The 22,715-nt window shown below is 31.2% G+C and overlaps 1 protein-coding gene across 1 annotated transcript; it reads right to left on the reverse strand.

Moving 5' to 3' along the window:
* Window positions 1-4,094: 4,094 nt before the first annotated feature.
* On the reverse strand, window positions 4,095-11,505 carry LOC124366023. Its single transcript, XM_046822225.1, has 3 exons — window positions 11,352-11,505; window positions 9,171-9,569; window positions 4,095-4,210 (listed from the first exon to the last, which is right to left on the reverse strand). The coding sequence occupies exons 1-3, from the start codon at window positions 11,389-11,391 to the stop codon at window positions 4,179-4,181; spliced, it is 471 nt and encodes a 156-aa protein (XP_046678181.1). The 5' UTR covers window positions 11,392-11,505; the 3' UTR covers window positions 4,095-4,178.
* Window positions 11,506-22,715: the final 11,210 nt, after the last annotated feature.

A 22,715-nucleotide genomic window follows, 5' to 3' on the forward strand; every position in this document is an offset into this window, starting at 1 on the left:
TTTCCCATGGCAGTACCATAACACTGTGTGTAATATTTGTCTCGAAATTGAAACACATTTTGTGCCATGCTAAGATTGACTAAATTAATGTACTCTTTAACAATAGTTTTTTCTAAATTTATGGAAATCAGCCAGTCCTCGATGATTTGTATGCTATCTTTAATAGGTACATTAGGATAAAGAGATTGAACATCAAATGATACAAGATATTCATCTTGTTCGATCTTAATATCTTTTGTAGAATTTAAGAAATCATATCTATCTTTAATGGAAAAAGTTGGGGGGAATTCAAATTGTTGAAACTCTTGCACTAACCATTTTGATATAAAATAAGAAGGCGAATTTATACAAGAAACTATGGGCCTCATTAAGTTTCCTTGTTTATGTATCTTAGGAAGACAGTACAATCTTGGTATAATAGGATTTGATACTGTAAGTGATTTTGAAATTTCTTTCGATATTATTGTTCTGCAGTGTTTTAATGAAACTGTTACTGACGCAATTTGTTGATTTAGAGGATTTTTGTTGATTTCTACGTAAGGACCATCTTGAAGCATATTTTCGACTCTTGAATAATATTCACTTTCATCTAATATAACAATTGTGTTACTTTTGTCCGCTTTAAGGTAGAAAACATCTTTGCTTTTTAATGATTTTATTACATTATTGTTATTTCTAAAGACGTCTTGAGATGATTTTGAATTACTTTTTGTACATTGCTTAGTTTTAGCTTTAAGAAGAGCTGAATTTATATCACTTCTAATTGCATTTCTTTGATCATTATTTAAAAATTTTATGTTTGATTCAACATCAACAAACTCAGGATGTTGTTTGTTTAAAATCATGAGTATTATCAACAACAGAAATTTGTGATACCTTTTTGTGAACACCCCGTATACATGTATGTAAGAAAACAAGTGAGAACTCAATAAAGAAAAACTAAGTTTATAATATTTGTTTTAAATCTAATACCCTTTTTCTTGTATGTGTGTGTATCTCGTATAGAGCAAAAGACTTTGATGTAATAAATCTGATTATGATTGTCATACCCGGAAATTAAAAAATACTTTTAGACATAGAGGATATCCTCAAAAAGCTGTTGATAATAACATGCACAAAGCAAACAGTTGTACTCCTAGGGGCTACAACAACCAAGGAAAATGTATTAATACTTACAGGGCTATATAAAATTAATGGTATTATAAAAACAGCACACATTCTTCTACAACCTTCACCTATAACAAGAAATATATTTAGTCATCCACCTAGAGTCATTTTTAAAAAGCCTCAAAATTTTAAAAACTTACTAGTAAGACCTAAATTACCCTCTGAAGAAGAACTAACCCAAAATTTAAGCAAACCTTTTGGTTGTGAACCTTGTTGTAAGCCTCACTGCAAAACATGCAATTTAATAATAAATTGAAAACATTTCTGTAGTAGCAGAACAAAAAAAAATCATCCGATAATTGTTAAAATGACTTGTGAATCCAGCAATGTCATTTACCAATTAATTGTGATGTAAAAACTGTCCAAAAGACTGCCTTGGTCAGACCATAACTCCATTCCAAATTAGAATGTACAAACATCTCAGCAATACAAACCTTAAAATTAAACCCAATTCTATTTCGTCCCATGCAATGGAGCGTAATACAAAATTTGATGAATGTTTTTCTTGAAAAAGTATTAACCAAATTAAGGATCAGTATAAACTTAAAATTAATCATTTAGAAATAGCTCATCAGAGGGTCCTACAAACTAAACATCAGGATGGTCTAAAATATAGATAGTTGTAGATATAAATTTTACTATTACAATTTTAATTTGTTTTATTTTACAAAATTACACAATTAACAACAATTTTATTTTTATATTTTATAAATGAATATTCCTTGTATTACGCAAAATTATTTGCTCTTTGTAATTCAAAATTAGTTTTAATAACATATGGTGTTTTTTTGTTCCTTATTTTTTGTTAGTATGTTTATACCGTTATATATCTTAAAAATGTTGTATTTTAGGCGAAATATAGAGAATTTTCATGTTATATTTTTCTTTTTTTCATTAAAGATGTAGATGTTTAATGTGTTCAAATTTAGGTTGTTTAATTATTTTTATATGATGATTTTTATTTTTATGTAATATATAATTATAAATTATGATACAATTTGAAACTATAGATGAGCTGCTTTGAAAGTGACATGCATGAAGATTTCTTGCACATAGTGGGAGGGAGGAGTAAGAGCTCCACTACAATCTTCTACAGCCGCCCCTCTTTCACTGCTAGATATACTTCCTTTACAAGTGGAAATTGAGTGCTTTGCTTCCCTGCATTGGTGTTATTGGAGAATCACGTTGTTTTTTGTTATTCTCGTTGTTAAAGAATTACAAATATTATTATTTATGTTAAGTGCATAGCATCTATTTAATATGTTATTATAATTAAGAAGTCTTTTAACAAATGTTTATTTGTTAAAAGCTGTTGTTTTTATTTTATATTTATATTGTTTATATTTACTGGATTAGTACACAGTTTGAATAAAGTCAATGTTTTTCTGTAGTACAAGCACTTGTGTTCGTGTTATATGTGTTCCGCTTTCCAATAATATACTGTCAGTTCCAACAATTTACAGTGTTTTATCATACTGTGGTATTTATTTATTGACGTCTTTTTAACACAAATTATTATTACGTTACGATTTTACATGTTGATTTGGCTTTAATTCTGCAAACTATGGCAACACCAGAAAAGTCCAGTTGTACTTGAGGAAAGCCTCTGAGGAGACAGGCATGGGAAATAGCGTACAACGTGACTGAATATTTAAAAAACATTCTGGTTGAAAATAACTTAAAGTGTAACCTGGCTGATGAAACCAATAGGGCCACTGGAGTTGGTGCAATGCTGGTCATACAGATCATAAGACAAAGGAAATAGGCACTTGAAACTCGTGGTGAGCTCTCCTTTTCATCTGCTATGGGGAAAGAAAAGAAGAAAGAGCAAAAATTATAGGAATTGATGACTTCACAAAAACTTGTGTACGCAGAAAAATTCACTAAATTTAGACAGTTAAAAAAAGTAGGTAAAAACACAAAAAGAATTATAGGAGTCTAAAATGCGGAAAAACATTTTTAAGAAAAACTATACGATCTTGGATTTTGTTGGGAAAATCTAACTACAAAGTAATTGATAGAGAGGTCTGAAATTTTTGCCTGAAGTATTAAACATCTGAGACAAATTAAAAAGTACAGAGGAGAAGGAAAATGTATTGTTTATATTGATGAAACGTACATCAATGCAGTCATGTATGGGAAAATGCTGGAACAGTCCAGAGGAGGTTAGAGTAGGGGCACCTATAGGGAAGGGGGATAGAATTGACATTGTTCATGACGGAGGAGAAGAAGGGGTTGTAAAGGTCTTTAAATTTACAAGCCTAAAATAAAAGCGACCAAATAATAGATGAAGAAATGGATAACCATTATTTTAGTGAATTGATCAGAGTCTGACAGATTAGCATATGACTATTACACACTGTCACTGCTAACTTTTGACTATTTTGGAATGGCGACTGAGGAATGGATGGTAAGGACTGTAGAGGAGGAACTGAGTCTGAGTCCATGCTTCTTCTCTCTCTACACATTTCCTCTATATCTCACCCTCCCCCCCCCCCCCCCCCGCTGTTCACTGAATAGGATGCTTTCAAAGTGGCTAATCCATAGCATACTATTTTACTAATCAATTACAAAAATGTCAGTAACACTCATTTTTAGACTTACCTTTCTATATTTTACACAATTATCCCAGATTATTTAATGTCATAACAAAAATTAATGGAGTAAAATCTGGATAAAAATCATTTGAATGTTTAAAATTTAGATGTGGGTTTGCAGAAAAATGTTAATTATGATGAACTTCTCATGAGTACTACACTTTTGGGCCCATTTAGCCCAAATAGGATATTTTACAAATTTTCTGCATCATACTTTTTGGAATTTTAAGTGAATTAGAAAAGATTTTACAGTAGGTTTGACTTACACGAGTAATATTCAATTATTATAAAGAGTTTTGTTAGGTAAAGTAAGATAAAAAATGCAACAACTAACTTGTTTTATATTTAATTTGTCAATATTCAGAACATTATTTACAATACAGTCTGTTTTGAAAAAGTATAAAGATATTGTTGTTAGCACAATCCTGTGCGGTTCAATAGGTAATCTGAAACAAAAATGACATATTATAGTGACAAATGACAAACAAAAATGACATATTGACAAAATTACAAATAAAAATGACATTAGTTAATTGTATTATGTCAAGATAGTCAAGACTTTTCACTTGTATAAAATCATTCTTTCATTTTCTTGCATTGAATTTATGTTTTTAGTACAGTATTTTCAAGGCCAATGGATAGAAACATTTGAAAAGTGTTGTTTCTCAATTTGTATTCATAAAAGGCAAAGTCCTCATTCACTGGTCAATTCAATAATGTAAGGTATCAAAATTTGGCATATTTCTTGAGTGGCATCGGTATATAGAAATGGAGGTGAAAGTACATAGAAAGTAAAAGTTTGGTGTTCTCTTAAAACTTACTTGGCACTTCTTCTGAGCTGCCAAATCAGTAGCAAATAACTCGTACCATCAAATAGCTTTTTTTATGGATAAACATAAGGCTGATGCAACTTCAACCATGCACCTGGGATGACAATGATAAGGACTATGAGCTACTAAATACATCAGTGTTAAATTAACATGGTTTAAATTAATTACTTTCTCTCTCTGAAGACTAAATCTTCTATATATATAAAAATGAATATTTGTATGTTTGTCCTTTATGGAATCGTGAACTATTGGACCGATCATGATGAAAATTTGTACGTATATGTATTTTTCCACGGAGAAGGTTTATAAGCTATGCCCATCCCTTTCCCGATTCAGGATTCCGCCCCACTGGTTACAGAAATACCCATAAGAAATGCATTGCAGCAAACATATGTTAACGTCTTTTCAAATTTTTAATCAGCTGTTCTTTGTAAACATATATTACACTTATAGTTTTAAAGCATAGAGTAAGCTTAAGAGAAACGACAAATTTTGTTTAAACTGTTTTTGCAATCACTGTTAAACATAGACTTTACTATCCAGATAATACAATTCAAATTTGACGTAAAAATTCACCTTTAACTGCAATATTTATTTAATATAAACCATGCTCATGCTTGATCAGAAGAGTAATGCAGATATCATAATTACTATCTTACGTTGGCTACAAATATAAAGAATGTTATAAAATCAACCTTAGTTGTTTTTTTTTGACAGAAGTATGGTTCTCAAAACTCCGTGTGTACATATTCTCTCGATCGAGACAACAAAGCAAGCTCAATCGTGGCATCGGAGATATAACTAATTTAATCTAAAATTTATTATAGTAAAAAAAAAAAATTTACTAAGTAATATAAGGACTTCGGTTCTTAAGATTTGCGTGCGAAGCCGTGGGTAACAGCTAGAAGAGGCAGGAATATGGTACATACCTTCATAATACGCCCAAGAGGCTCACGATGGAACGACTATCAATTATCTCAGCAATGTTTAGAATGTGATAGAAAAAGAATAAGTGAATATAGTGTACTGTTTTCAACGGGAAATTGCGTGCGAAGCCGCGGGCAACTTTTGCAAAAAATTATTGAAATGCGCAGCAAAGCGCGCCGGGCCCGCTAGTATCTTATAGAAAGATGGCTGATTTGTCTTTTTCGTAATAAAAAGTTCTTCTAATCAGAGGACTGTCAGGGATTCATGAGACAAGATTGATAGAAAGGGTTATCACCCTATCAGGTGCATGAAATTCATTTCATTGTTTTTGGGTAACACCATCAAGCTCAGAGAAAAAGCATTGTATATGAGTTGTCCAGTTAAAAAAACCATTATTTTGAAACTGGTAAGTAAATTTTTCAGGAACTACAAAAATGCTGTCAATTTTTCATCTCACATTTGGTAAATTTAATTATTTTATAACATTATCTACAGAAAAGTACTTATTTTTTTGCATTTACAATAGACAAATATAAAAGTTATTATATTTGTAATTTTAAACCAGTTTGGCTATAATGCGTTTTGCATAACTTTTTTTAACCCTGTTACATCTAGTTTCACCAGAAGGGTTTTCTTGGTTTGGTGTTATGGTTGAAATTATTTTTTTAACTCTTAGAAGCTATTATTGTGGTAATAAATGCCTTGATAACATTAAGTACCACTAAATGAGTGTTTATTTAGTAAAGACAAAACAGGTGTTTTAGGCCTGATACAGTTATACAAAAGTACACTTATCCCATAAATTTTCACTCTAACCAACCACCATTTATTCAAGGTCCTCCCATCAGCTTTACCACAGGCCAGGTACACTTTACCTCATAAGTGTACACCAGACTGCAAAAATACCTAATGGCAGATTTAACAATCGAATCCACAACTCCAAGGCCAAATCCCATGTCTGTGAGTCTGAGACCACACAGCCATCCTGACTTGTCTTGGATGTGCAAATAGCTCATAATTTCTCTATACCCTCTTATACTCCTTGTGCTTTTTTCCTTAAAAATCTAACATATACAAAATGTACTTTGCTGTAATAACAACCTAAAATATTTACTTGCATTCAAAGTGGATTTAATGAGTTTTGATGCAGGTTATCCACACTTCATGGGCTCTGTAACCATTTACGGCTGTCCTAACTCAAATTTTACAAAGAATGAACATAATGGGTTTTGGACAACTCGTATGGAATATATGTATAGATATGGAGCAATTAAATGTTCAAGACCCGCGTTAGGTCAACCGGATAAATGATGTCATGGTTTGAAAAACCGACTGATAGCACACCAACTCAGTTTGTTCTCCTTACCCAAATAAAGAACTCTGCTGCAAAAACAACTAACCAAAACAGTGTTTCAGAAATCCATAAAAGTTTGTTTAAACTTTAAATACATTGTAATTTAAATGATATATTAATTACAGTTATCACTAGTATTTTAGTTTTATATAGGGTAGATGTACTTTACACAAAATAAGACTACTGTATATTTTCTGTAAGTTAAACATTTAAAGCTTTTATTAATGCAGTAATGAGTAGTTTTACATCCGCTCCGCTTCCGTAAACGACAACGTGATTTATGCTTGATTGCACATAACTGTTCATAAGCTCTTAACTTCTTTTTCTGGTTCATTTTAAAAATCCGGACAGACAGATTAGAGCTTAAAATAGGAACTAGTGAAATGATCTTGAGTTTTTTCTCAATAAGATCAGTGTTAAACCTCGTACAGATTTATGTCCTTGTCTTTGACCGTAGCATTATGGGAGATTTCTCATTTTAAATATATAATTCGTACTCATCCAAACACTATTTTAAAGTGTGTACATTTCAAATATTTAAGCGATGAAGTAAAACAAAGTTTGAGATTTGTTGTAAATAACCCATAAAATATTTAAAAAAATAAAAAGCATTTGGATGCGTATTAGTTATGTCTTTAAAATGAGACATCAGCCGTAATTCTAAGACTAAAAATAAGGGTGTATAACTGCATGAGGATTAATATTTTTTTAGGGAATAAACTTAAGGTCATTTAATGCAGTCTGCTCATTATTTCTGTGAAAGTGAACAGAAACTCAATTTTGATGCTGTGCCACCTAGATAATGCATTCAATATTGTCGGTTGGAAAATGAGAAATTGTACTTGAGATCCTAAGTTTGTACTGACCTACACTCTTAAAAAAAAAAAAAAAACTGGAATTAAAAACATTTGAAAAAGTTACAGCAATTGTGGAAGCCTTAGATTCTAATTAATTGGCTCTGATGTCTTTCCTCTTTTGTGGGTTACCCTGAATCGTTGCATACTAACCACCACTACTTTGTAAAGGTTTGCAATGTATGCATGTATGTTAGCAAAAAAAAAAAAAAAACAATATCAAACAAAAACATAACTGGTAATAATAATAAGTGTTTTTTACAACACAACTGTCATATTACAAGCAATCACAGGCAATTGTCTTTTTTGAAAGCTCTTAACAGGTATAAATTGCTATTGGTCATTTTGAACATAGGCATTTCTTGATTTATCTTTCGAAAGGAAAGTTATATGCTGAGAAATTATTAAATAACCTGTGTTTGGAATATAAAATATAAGTTTAAAAATTCATTTTCCAGTTGGAAAATGTTTAATGGATTATTTCATCACCTTACATTGAGAAATATAAAGGTATATTGTAAAAATGCATTTTCCTTTGTAAAACTTCTGTGTTATGAATGAAAAAGTTTCCTACACATAATGTACCTATGTTAGGAAGGGTTGATTCAATTTGAATGTTGAGTTTAGCTCCAAAAAAAGTCGGTGATGAAGAAGCTCAAAAGGAACCTTTACATTGTTTCGACATCAGAGACACCTAGACTACGAATATTACTTTTGTTTTGGATCTATTCAGGCCAAAATGACTCCAGATTCCAGGAGTCAAGTCTGAGACGGTATCAGATACCATATGTTGCAATAAGAAGAAGGTGAACTGGAGCTAAACTCAACACTCAAATTGAATCAATCCTTACCATAGCTATGTTATGTGTAGAAAACTTGGTTGCCCCACCGTGCTTAGAGATCATGTCACAAACATCGTGTGCACTCAATTATGTAACTGATGAGACAACGAAATTGCTACTTCATCTAGATTACACTATGTTATTGTATTTGAACTTTGATGTTTCTCTGCCAGATATAGTACTGTGGAATTGTTATTACATTTTCTATTTCACCAATATGAGGGAAAATATAATTAAATGGGAAAAATCAAATAAATGAATAGTTAGGTAAAAATGAGGAAGAATATTAAAGTAAACATATTATAAGCAGGCATTAGTGATCAAAGTTTGTCAAGTTCTTCTTTGTACAGGGCAGTCTGTTTCAAAAGCATAGACCCTATAAAGATGTATTCATATGTTTTACTGTATGGAAAGTTAAAAAAAGTACCTTATAAAAAGACTTTAAAATATATTACAATTACAAAAAATTTATACTTTAAGTGCAAAGTATGGGAATCAAATTTAGAATGAAGTTGAAAAAGAAAATATTCAATGAAAAAAATGAAAGGTCTAAACTTGCTTAAACTAAAATTGCGTGCTTAGAAAGCCATAATACTCACTGGTCTGGTAACATGTGTTTGTTGCATTAAGGAAGCAAGAGTTGCGGAAACTTCTATACCCCAATGTAACATCATAACCGCATACAGGAATTAAAGCAATGGAGCCTATGCTGTAACAGATTTGTTTTCTGCATCCTCTCCAGCCTCCCCATCCCCATCCCCACCCCCAGGGCCAGAAGAAGAATTTCTTGTCAACAGATAAACCTTGAGATTCATTGTTGTTGCTATTCGATAAAGCCTCCCCGGCTTCTTCTGGGGTCATGTTATCTCCACTAGCAAGGTTCAGGATGGCAGAGAAAATCTCATGACCAGAAAGATTGTCCTCAAACAAGCCTAGATCTTCAGGAGGATTATCTCCAGCATCCTCTACCTCTGCTTCTTCTTCGCTAAAGCAGAAACCTGAAAGCAGAATAAAATCATTCTTCAAATTTTGCGTAATCTATTAAAGTTACATGTAATCTGGATATTTAGTTATTGCAAATACTGATCAAAACAGTAATTTAATGTGTATTGTTTTACAAACCATTTGTGCTTTATAGTTTTCTGGGTAGGTAAGAAAACTAGCAAGGAAAATTTATGCTCCTTGGGATCTTAAATCTTAGATTAACTTACAATCAAAAAGATTATATATATATTTTTTATTTTATGTATAATACATTAGATGACATAGTCACTATGTACTGTTCACTGTAAAATTTAAAAGAACAAACTTTATATTCTAATGATTTATCAATAAATAAGATTTGAGCCTCCAAACTGATGAACATAACAAATGTAGCTCAGGTATACAGCATGATAAAAACCATTATTTACTTCATCGAAAAGCACTTCTTGATCATATTTTCATACCTCGCTCTCAAAACTGTCAACCTTTATTCTAATTATGCCATTGGTATAGTAATACATTTATTGTTCTAATGTAAAAACACATTTTATTTTACAAATTAGTTAAAAACAAATTTTAAATTATTTCTTGAAAGCATATCTTACTTAAATTTACAATTCTTTTTACTCTACTTCACTTCTGTCTATTTACTTTAAAAGTACAAACTTTCCAACAGGTATTGTTTATTTTCATAGCTTAAAGGTATGTTTATATTATTACTAAATTACTGTATTAAACCTACAAGAAACTGCTGTATTAATATTTATGGATATGTTAGTATAAATCATTATGTGGTGTACACCTTCATTAACAGGTATATCTAGCATGCAGGAATCGTCGAAATTTCACTTGGATTGTATATAGTGTGAAGCTGACTGAGATCTTGGCTCTTTGGTGGTTAAAGAAATCACGAGTCTCCATCAGAGTGGTTTCCTATAAAGAATCATCATTGCCCGTACCTGAATGGTGACATTTTACAAAGCAAGCCAGAGACAGTAAGGGTCAATGGGAGAAACCCCTATCTCCGACTACCTAATCCATTTTACTACACTAGGCCTGCAAACATTTGGGTTCTAACAGAGCAATTGGGCAATCTTATTTCCTTATTTGGATATTGAGAGATTTCAAAATATCCCACTGTCACGGTCACTGTGACAGACTTTTCTTTACACCCTGACATTTCACTGCTCCAAGCCTGAAGACAAGTAAAATGTTATTTAAGAATATGCATTATTGATACTTTTACCTCTTATTTATTTAATTTGTGTTAGTACATAATGTAAGATAAAACGTGTTATATAAAATTGGGTTCCAACAATAACATTTTAACTATACTAAGCTAAATGTTCTAAGAACTGGGTTATTACTTATCTCAAAGATTATTTTACTTAGTTTTGAAACATTTTAAATATTAATTTACCTTATTGTAAATATTTAAATTAAAGTTATGTGTAAATTTGGCATAATATGGAGTTGAGATTTGTTTCCATTTATGGTTCTTTTTTATTTGGCATTACATAAGCTGGTTTTTAATTTAATTTTGGCATTTGGACTTAATATATTGTTTTTAGTTATATATCTCGTGTAGTGCCATATATTTTATCAGTCTTGAGAGATTGTAAAAAAGGTTAAATGATTAGTGAAATGATCCTGCTACATAACTATATAACAAACATGTACTATATAACTGATTTAAAATTCAATCTCTATTCAGAAAAAACCTTACTGTAGTTATTAATATATTCAAAATACCAATTTAAAAAGTGTGCCTACTCTTATCAACTACTTTTACTCACCTAAATAAAGCAGGACTATTAAGCTTAATGGAATTTTCATGTTGTTTCAATTTAATGAAAGTCTTCTTTCCAACTGACAGGAAGATGGAATCCAAGCTATATAAAGTCTCTCTAATCACATTTAACATTATGTTTACTCAGGTTATCTTTCACCTTAGCACAGCTTTGCAATTCTTGAAACTTGTTTGTGAATTTAGTTTGTGGAATATTTACTTATGACATCAGCAAATTCAGCCTTACAATCTCATGGCCTGTTTAGTATTTTTAATTCAACTTCCTGTACAAGTTTGACTTAATTACAGTTTTTTTTTAACAAAACATAATTTTTATTTAACAAGTGGATTAAATTACGTTTTTACTGTTGTCATTAATGTATAAAATCAAACCAATAGTAATTCTTGTTAGTCAAGAAAACTTGTTATTTCAAGTGCCTCAGGGCTCTGTACTTAGCCCACTTTTATGGTATATATTTACATGAACGATGAAGAGTGATTGAGTGACTAATTGGTGTTAGTGCCCATTGGCTACTCTAATAGACTAAAACTAAAAAAAAGTAGAATTCAAACCTCACATATAACTGAAATGAACAGAGAAATTTATTACATATTATTGTTAGTTAACAATTAATAAAAGAATAATACAATAGTTGTATAGATAATATTGGTTTTAGTAATAAAATAAGTATAAGGTTAGGGTAATCAAACTAATGACAGTTAATTGTAAAAAAAAAAACTCCACCAGAATCTATTACTTAAAACTAATCCTAATCTATCTATTCCTTAGATAGTTACTGTATATTCACCAACGTAATGAGAATGTTACTAAGTTATTATTTAGATGGTGGAAAGTAGTTGCAAAAATACTAACATTAACCATTATTAACTTCCTCTTTCAATTATGATCTCAATCAATCATTTTCTTTATTTGGAATTTCGTAGAGAAATACAAAGGCGTCAATATGTTATAAATTACTAAAAGTAACAGTAAACAATATGTCAACATAGATTTTAAAGTCATATGGATAACAGTACAGTGAAGTGTCCGTATCAGTTATTGGGTTTTAGAAACTCTGCTAGACTGTAGAAGGGTCGGTCTGTAAGCCATCTGCTCAGCTCCCTCCTCAAGTCCTGCCCTTTAAGTCCTCTAATGTTGTCGGGAAGGTGATTATGAAGCTTGCAGCCAATGTAGAGTGGTTGTCTTTCATACAAGGTGAGTCTATGTTGAGGTGTCACGAAGAAGGATGCATGCCTGGTATTGTAGTTATGTATTTTGTCATTACGTAGAGGTTCATGTTTGTCAGCATACATAATTGCCTCTTGTATATATAGATTGACTACTGTCTTGATCTTGAGATCTTTGAAAGAGTTACGGCAGGTTTCCAATGGTCTGTTGTCATAATAGAATTACAAAATAAAATATTACAGACAGCTCAAAATAAGAAACCTATGTTGTAATAAGGCAATAAATAATTATGAGGACAAATCTAAATAAATAAAATTATGCTTCTTGGAATTAAATGTATTAGAAATAATCAATATATGGTTACGGAGTTTTTCCTGAAAATTAGTATAACATTCTTAAAATTTAGTTCAATAAATAGCAAGGATATAAACCTAAAAGGGTGGCAGGAGTAGTTGGAAGTTTAAAACTCATAAATTGGCTGTGTATGAGCTATGGTGGTGTTTTATTGTATAAACTATTAAATATTAATAATTTATGCATTAAACAACACCTACCTTTCAAGGATAACAATAGTGAAAGTAGACAAGGGTAAAATCAAAATGTTCAGAATCTGTCATGCATATCACTGAAATGACAAAACAACTGATAAATTAGCCGTTACCGCATACATAGCTCTTAACATGGCCTATCAGTACTGCCATAACAATGACCTGGTCGTCAACCCTACAAAAACTAACCAAGTTGGATTTGGGCACCGAAACGAAGATGTACCACAGATACCAGGCGTCACCTTAGAAAGCCAAGTGAAATTTCTAGGCATAACTCTAGACAACATGTTATGCTGGACCCCACACATAGAAAATCTTTGTAAAAAATTAAACACTAGTGTCTATGCAATTAAACAAATTAAGGCCATTAGTGACCTAGCAACAGCAAGAACTGCATATTTTGCACTCTTCAAAACACACTTAAGGTATGGCCTTGCCGTCTGGGGTGCAGCTTCTGCAGAAAACATCGAGAAAATCCTGGTCATTCAAAAAAAGGCAGTCAGAACTTTAGCCGGACTGCAACGACTTGACAGCTGCAGGGAAGCATTTAAATCATTAAATATCTTAACGATTGTTGGACTCTACATCAAAGAAGTTGTGATGTACGTGGATGGAGAAGATCTCTTGAGAGGATCGGATCTACACACCTACTGCACACGTAATGCCAACCTCTACAACCTCCCAGCACATCGCCTCACTCAATATGAGAAAAAAACCACATATAAAGGTGCTAAATTCTTCAACCGTCTACCAAGGGACATAAGAACAGGAAGTGGAAGCAAGCTGAAATCAAGACTTCACAGCTGGTTGGCCGAACGTCCATTTTACTCCATCAACGAGTTCCTTCAACATGACTAAAACGATTCCAAAGAACGCTTTATCTGTTAAAACATTTCACTGACTCATTTACAAATGTATAATTTGTATCTCTATGTGATTTGAATTATGACTATGTATAATTGACACTATTTCTGTTCTCAATGAACATGTTATTAAAGGATGTTTTGATGTTTTTGTGAACATTTTAATTTTAACTCATTAATTTTACTTAAAGAGCAAACTGTTCAAGACATATTTAAATCTACCTTTTGGCGAAATTTGAAACACAGTTGGCCTTTGGTTTCACCAACTCATTCATGCTCTTCTATTTTCGCTTATTCCAAGATCTGTTTCCATCTTCCTTAAGTCTACTCTTACTTGATATACTCCATCTCTTTCTTGGTTTTCCTCTTAGTTTCATTCCCTCTGATGTTTCCCGTTCCACACTTTTCAAATGACCTTATGTCCCTTTTATTAACTGGGCCCACTCCCAGCCAATGCACTTCAATCTCAACGGACATACTTCAAATTTGGCATACTTCACAGTTACAGATTAACCCACACGCTATAAAAGTTGCTTTGTTTCTAAAAACATCGTTTTGATGTAAATCTTATATAATTCTATTAAAAACTCTGCTTCCAGCTACTTATCTACTATTTATCATCTTTTAACTCTTTTTAGTTATTGTAGTTGTAATATAAACAAATGCTGCTGATTTTACACCTACAATATTCACTACAAGCCAGCCTCATAATCCCTGAAGGCAAGCAAAAAATGAAAAATACTGTTTAACTGGAAAAACCAACATAAAATGAAATAATTAATTTAATAATTGTTATTATATTTAAAGTTTAATATCCAAACTGAAGACTAAATATAATTCCATACACAAGTTTAATATTCAAACATGCATAACCTAGAAAATTCAGACATTTTACAAAAATCAAAATAAATAAGTGCCTTCACTCAAGAAGTTTAATATTTAAATGAAGAATATTATTATGATCAGGAGTATATCCTTTATCTCATTGCTAATTTCAAGACATGACACGAGAATGAAGAATTATGTAATTACAAAGTTTCTTTGGATTCTGTATTTATTTTCACAGAAAGGCAATAAACATTCTTATACAACTCATATGTTCTTGGGTTTGGTTGCCTTGGACGTTATCTGTAAAGTATTGTGCAGTTGTTTTACGTTTTTGTACACAATCTTCTCTGAAAGTGTATTTTTACCAAACATGACAGTGATTTTCAGAATAAAAACTTATTTATTACTTTGCTTCTAATATTAAATGTATCTCACATAATTAAATAAGTGTATATACTTGTATACACTATTAAATTATAAGTATTTAATTGTGTGACATACATTTAACACTAGAAGCAAACAAATCAATAATGTTATATACATATATACGAGACACACAAACGGGATATTCCAATTAGACCAGTAGTAAACTTTCTCAACTCTGCTACTTACAAGGTATGTAAATTTTTAAATAAAAAAATAAAAACCCACATACATTTTGAAAATAATTACAGTATATCAAATTCAAGTAATATGGCAAATCAAATATGATACATTCAAATTCCAATAAACTCTTTCTTCATTTCTTTTGATGTTAACAACATGTACTCAAACATTCCAAAACAAAAAACAATTCAAATCCTAAACGATAATCTAATAAAATACAGTAAACTAGATATGAACGAAATTGACAATATCTTATCATGGACAAAATCAACACTGTTAATCAAAATTGTTTTCAATACAATAAGGACTTTTACAAAGAAGAAGATGGTTTGGCAATGGGAATTCCTCTTTCAGGCCTTCCTGCAAACATGTATATATATGCAACATTTAGAAATGAACAAAATGAGTGACACTAATCCATTTAAAGACAAAATAATTTATTGGTTTAGATATGTTGATGATATATTATGTCTTTTCAATGGAGATGAGAACCAAGCAGAACACTTTTTAACATTCCTCAATTCTATATTAATTCAACAATTAAGTTTTCAAAAGAAATCCAAAAAGTCAAAACTAACTTTCTTGACATAAGCATTTCTAATCTTAATGGAAATCACTCATTTGAAATTTATAGGAAAACAACTCAAACAGATCTTCTAATACCATCATCCTCTAACCATCCTTGAAAATACAAATTAGCAGCATTTCACTCAATGTTAAACAGAATATACCAATGAGTGATGAGAATAAAACAAAAGAAATGAAAATAATAAAATACCTAGCTGTCAAAAATGGATATCAACCTCATATTGTAGACAAAATGATTAAGAAGTAAACAAGAAAAATCTATAAAACAAACATAATACTACCTAATCCTAATACTACAGAAATTCAGAAATATATATGTGTACCTTTCAATACTAAATTAAACAAAGCTGTTCGAAAAACATTTCAAAATTAAAAATTTTCCATTAGTTACCAAACAAGAAATAATACATTTAAACTTATTGAAAAAAATGAATCAAAATTATGACAAACAAGAATCATACGAACAGTCTGGAGTACACAAAATTAACTGTAGTGACTGTAAAAGCTATTATATTGGACAAACTGGTAGAAATTTTAATAAAAGGTTTAAAGAACACATACAAGCTTTGAAAACAAATAACATGTCTACAATAAAATAAAATTTTGCTGAACACTTATTGAAAACTGACCATAACTACACAAATATTGAAAAGAACATGGAAATTTTAGATATCGAAAGGAAAGGAGAGAAATTAAACACAAAAGAAGAATTACATATCTATCTAAATTATAATAAAGATCCTCATAACATTTTAAATAATAATCTGAAAAATAAGACAAATCCATTTTTTGAAAAAATTACATAATTAAATACAGATTACTAATCAAAAATTACAACTGTGTCATTTAAATTTAACATATGTTTAAATGGTCCACATGTGTATATTTAATTGTTTATTATTTATTTATTTAGAGGTTAATGTACACTGATGATGGTTGAAAAACAAAACACTTGTATGTCAATAAAACATTTTTAAAAGGGCTTTAGTTACTTTTCACTTTTCATACATTAATATTTATATATTATGATATATGATATAAATATATTATATGTAATGTATACTCTGTGGTGTAATGGTAGCACATACACCCGGCAAGTGAGAGATCCGGGTTCAAGTCACAGCGGAGCTTGTACTTTTTGTGATTCAATGTTTATTCAAATTAAATTCGGCTATTGCCATTTATACTCATTTAATTAATGTAAAATAACAGTCGTTTGACAGGTATTTGGTTTTCCAATCATATGTTAGTTTGGTTATTTAGAAGCATATGTGACAGATAAGGCCAAATACAAAATAATTGAATTGTAAAAAGTAAGGGCTCTGTGGTGTAATGTGCTACACATTCACCTGGCAAGTGACAGATCCGGGTTTGAGTTCCGGCGGAGCGAGTACTTTTGTTGTTTATTGAAATTATACATTTATATATATATATATATGTGTGTGTTTGTGTGTGCGTGCGTGCGTGTGTGTGTACAGGGCCGTACAGCTTTAGCGGGCCCCAGAAAAGATATTCGGTTGGGCCCTGTCATCTACCGCCACCTGACCCTGTATAAGTGTGATAGGCAGCCCTCTGAGATTCTGGGCCCCAGTACAATATTTCCAAAAAACTCTGAAAAAACCAGTCTGAATACGGGTTTGTGTATATATTATAGGGATTCCAAAAAACATTCAACTATCATATGGATATTTATACAATGATACCTGTGTAAAATGTGTTATAGATGAAACTTTGTTAAATACATCTCAACAGTAAGATTTCCTCCGATAAAGAATGGTTGTTATACAAGTATTCAGTTAAGTTTGATACCATTGTGTACACAGTTTACCCAGCATAATAGTTGTTTTGTCACTGAAAACATAATTTTTATCTAAGCCTCATATAAATTTGTTACACAACTACAAACAAAGTCATCTTTGTTCAGCTCTTGCACAATATGAATTTTGTACTGTTTTTACTTATTATCATGTGAAATGTCACTCACATAAAAATGTTTGGGAAATCCATAATTTGTAAAAGCATAAAAGTACAAACTTAGTACCATGTGAGTTAAGTCCATGTAAATTTTTATCAAAAGACTAAAACACTTCAAAACCATGTTTCATGGTTATTGATTTGTGTCTGCCTAATTTAGAAACATCTCTAACACTCAGACTCAAAATGTTTAATTGTTTTTCAAATGAAGTCTTGGTGTAGGATTTTAACCAGGATGTGAATCATTAAATAAAGATCTCACTTCACTGTAAAAGACTGAATTTTATCACTTTACTCATACAATCGATTTATCTATAAATCACTTTTGTATATCTTCATTCACTTAAATTCATAATTTAATAAGCAGAATAAACATATTATGAGTACTTAGATTAATCCTGGTAAGAGACTGTATTTAATAAGGGAATTATTCAACGACCGATAAGACTTCAGAGATCAGTGTGATTTAAAAAAGAAAGTTCCCATTTACACTGTTCATTTTCATATATTAAGATTAAGACCTTCAACAAAGGGTCACATGATTTGGGTTTGCATTTAAAGATTTTTTGATTTCCCTACATTTATAATTTTAAATATGAAAACACTTCATAATATAGATAGTACTTTTCATGATTTAAAACATATTATTATGAGACTGTTTTTCATAAGTTTTCTAACATATTCAGTGTAATTAAGTTTTTATATCAATGTGTATTAGGTCATCTAAGCCACTATTTGTATTGCCCAAACAAATCAAAATACAATATTTGTTCCAATGTCAATCTCAAATTTTCAACACCAAAGATCTCAGCAAAATTATTTTCAACACAGCTTTATGTTTCAAAGAGTCACTTTTTGGTGGATAGGGATTGGTTTTGGAAAAATGTAAAAAGTAAACATAAGTAGTGGAATTTATTTTCAAGTATCTCTTTTTATCTATTAAAAAGTATTGCCCTGTTTTATTTTTAAGCAAAAAACACAAACCAATAACATGAATATCATAAAGTTTTGATTCCATGCTTCTCTTTTACACTGGAGGAATTTCCATCACCAATCCTCTCCTTTGGATTTGTGACACATTTAAACCTTTCTACACCAAAATAATATTTATAATTGCATAGGATATGTTGTTCTGTTGGGAAAGCACTTAGCAAGATGTTTACTTCATCATAAGTAGTGCACTTGGTCTCGTCTCCATGACAGTATAGTCGACTAACATGCCTTTAATTCTATTTCAAATTGATATATTACTTTGAATAAGATTTCTGAGTCTACTGTAGAGAACAGATCATCACAGTAAAATGTCAGGAGACTTTAAATATTTCAAATATCTTTTATCTACTGAACACTTCCTAGGAATCAGCCTGGTCTCCTTACAAGATCTCAAAGTTAACCTGTGGAACAAAGTGTTTACTTGTATTATATTAGTTCTATGGTCTTCTGCTCTGGCAGTGATGGTCTACAACGCCCCATATGTTGATGGTAATATTTCGATGATCCTGAATTTCCAAATTACACATCAACTGATTAGCAGGTTTATTATTGTGTATGTTTTAATTGTGGCCTTATACGACTACAGGACAAAAATATCTGCAGCTCTGAATTTGAAAGAAATCAATAAAATGATGCGGACGGAAAACTTCAAAATCCCTATGAACATAGGCCAAACATTTACCACAATAATCGTCTCCATAATGTTTTTGATAAATTTAACTGAAAACTTAATGAGCTTCTCGTCTGAGCAGTACAATTCGGAAACTTATATCATTCTTCGTAGAGTTACAAATATTTATCACAACGCAGTCAAGTTTTGCATGATTTATGGTTGTCTACTCTTCACTTCCAGGTGCTTGGTAATTCTAGGAACAATCACCGAAGAGGTTGAAACGTTAAAAAAAGAGTTGGTGCTGGAGTTACTTCTATTTGAAAGCACACGGAGAGTGGCTTGGGGCATAAATGGGGAGGTTTTCAACAGGAAACTGATACTCATCCAGAAAATCCATGGCTCATTGACCAACATCGAAATTGAGCTCAGAGGTTGTTACTGGGTCTACATTGTTTGGATCACTATAGCGTCTGCTATCATTACACCAATCATTATCATTGTGAAAATCAGTTTAGCTTTTACTGATACCTACCAAATGTCTTTAAAAGCTGCCTATATCACCTATTACATCACTGTTTTGATGTTAATATCGATGATCCTCAAGTTTCAAAATAAGAAAGAGATGTTTGTCAAGACACTTTCAGCTTTAATGGAAACTTGTCATCATCAGGAGCATCGGAAGAGCATCAAATTTCAACTACTAGCCTGTCACCATCGACACAATGCAGCCTCAGCCTTTGACTGCTACTTGATTGATGTCAATTATTCTTTGTTGATAACAATACTAGACACAAGTTTGTTAGTAGTCTGTACATTAGTTTCTTAATAGTGAAATAAGTAGGTCTACTTAAAAAATACAGTGAGATGTTTTTGAAATTAATCAGTTATAACTAATCAAAAAGATGTGTGATATTTGATGATAACAGTTTATCCCATTACATATTGGACAGCGAATTTCACCACTTCTACATTAGTCTGGGTCTAGATTAGTATGTTGGGGGTTCCTTGCTCCAAATACAGTTTTAAACTAAATAAAAATGAATGAAGTATGCATTTAGAATTACTAGTAAAACTTACTAAACTTATGGAATTTACCTCCCCAGAAATCAAACTCAGTACCTGTCAGTTAGAGAGCCACAGCCTTACTTATACATTATGGTGAAAAACAAATGTAGAGTGTAAAAAATTATTATAGTGATCTGTAAAAATGTCCATGTTACATATGAGAAGAGTAGTAGATGAATCAAACTATAGAATTGTTGACAGACCTGGATTTGTAACTTTGATGGTATAATCAAGTCAAATAAAGAATCAATGTGATTATTTGAAAAATGGAGTAAATAATTGGATGCATAAGTTGATTCACGTCCTTGGTTTTCCGGATTGTAGTAAACAATTCTCTGGATCAGTTTAGTGCCAGAATCATGTGTCAAAAATAGTGTTCAATATTCATTGTTTTATCACTATCTCTGAACACTTTTCAGATTAGATATTCCCAATGAAGGTCTACTGTACCTTTAATTAATAAATATTGTGTAATTTTCATTGTTCCAGAATGTGATGTACATCTCATAATTTGTACAATAACATTACAAATTTTATGATGATGTAGACTTTGTATTTTATTATACAAATTCAATGAAGGTAATAAGAATGAAAAGAATACTCTTCACAAAGGATTATTTTGCATATCTACTACTAGTACCACAAAATATGTAGCAGGGCATGTAAATGTAGATAGTGATCTACAAGAAAGACAATAAAGAATCTAAGTTTTATGTTTTACTCATATACTGATTTCCTGGAATAATCTGCTAGTCAAGATAGTTTGTCAGTTTGCAGTTTTAAACACTTCTCTATGACCTTGGAAAGTGAAATTAAGAGAGAGATAGGTCTATAATTATAAAATGTGATTTTTTAGTGAGATTTAGAGATAGCTACCAGTTTAGCAAATTTTAAAAGCGTTTGGAAATATTCCAGTTCTAATACTAAGGTTTATAATGTGTAAAAGAGGTTAGGTTAAGCTAATATTGTTTTAAGGATCCACCTTTCATTGCACTTATTACACTTACACTGGTAAGTTCTTGCTGAGTGACAAGCCGCAGCTCAAATACAATATCTACAGCGTGGTCTGGTCTCACTTCCTGTAGCCCTATTGGATGGATATCCCCTGCCAACTCTGACTCCACAGACGAAAAATATTTATTAATAGAATTACTTAATTCTGTAAAATGAGCCTGGCTGTGCTCCAGAAATGCTCTGACTGGAAACGGCTCCCTTCGTACAGGCCCCCTAGCCACTTTGTTAACATCTGACCAAAACTGTTTAGCATTATGAACCACTTCGCCAATTTTTTTTTTAGTCAAGATCTTAAATGAAACTGTTGGATTAATAAAAAATGTTTAGAGATCAGTTACAAGCTGAAAAAATTTCCCAACAGAACTTAAGGTAGTGAACTTAAAAATTTCACATAAAATTGTCACAAACAATTGACTTCATCTGAATAAAACCGGAAAATAATTACTCTGTAAGAGAATTTTGTATTGTGTGAATGAAGCTAAAGAACAACTAAACCAGTTAGAAGTGACAACAAGGATTTATGACAAATTGATTCTGAACAATAAGTCTTCATTCAGTTTCCATTTGAGTGTTCATTCTTTACCATCTACCAATTTTACTTCAAGCACTAGATCTATCGATCAATTTGGCAAATGAAATCCTTAAAATGCAACTGGTGCCCTTCGCCATCGCCTCCTCTCCTCTGACATTGTGTCTAGTTCAAAATATCTCCTCAATTATTCATAAGCAAACAAATATTTAATCTGAGACAGACAACATAATAATATCCCTATTGAATAATCTGTACAAAAAGTGTGTATATGTACTTTTGTACAAATAACCTTATAATTTTGTAATAAATGTCAGGAGTGTAATTTAAATTCATCTATTAGAACTAGTTATCCTAAATATTCTGAGTTGATAATGCATTTCAACATTCTGGAGAATGACTGTTCAAAATTAGTGATTTGGAGTTCTTTTTGTATACATAATTTTAATATTTATATTGTTTGTTTCAATAATTATTGGCTTTCTAAAATTAGTATGTTTATACTTAATTGGATAATTGGCATTCATTTGGCTGCTTATTGTTATAGGGAGAAAAATAGAT

This window comes from Homalodisca vitripennis, chromosome 7 (genome assembly GCF_021130785.1).
Source record: "Homalodisca vitripennis isolate AUS2020 chromosome 7, UT_GWSS_2.1, whole genome shotgun sequence".
In the NCBI taxonomy this organism is placed as follows: domain Eukaryota; kingdom Metazoa; phylum Arthropoda; class Insecta; order Hemiptera; family Cicadellidae; genus Homalodisca; species Homalodisca vitripennis.

Excerpts from the sequence above, each read along its gene's own strand:
- LOC124366023 (XM_046822225.1), bottom strand. The coding sequence starts at position 11,391 with ATGAAAATTCCATTAAGCTTAATAGTCCTGCTTTATTTAG. Across the intron at positions 9,570-11,351 it reads AATAGTCCTGCTTTATTTAG|GTTTCTGCTTTAGCGAAGAA; the intron begins GTGAGTAAAAGT and ends TTCTGCTTTCAG. Across the intron at positions 4,211-9,170 it reads AAACACATGTTACCAGACCA|ATTACCTATTGAACCGCACA; the intron begins GTGAGTATTATG and ends TTTTTGTTTCAG.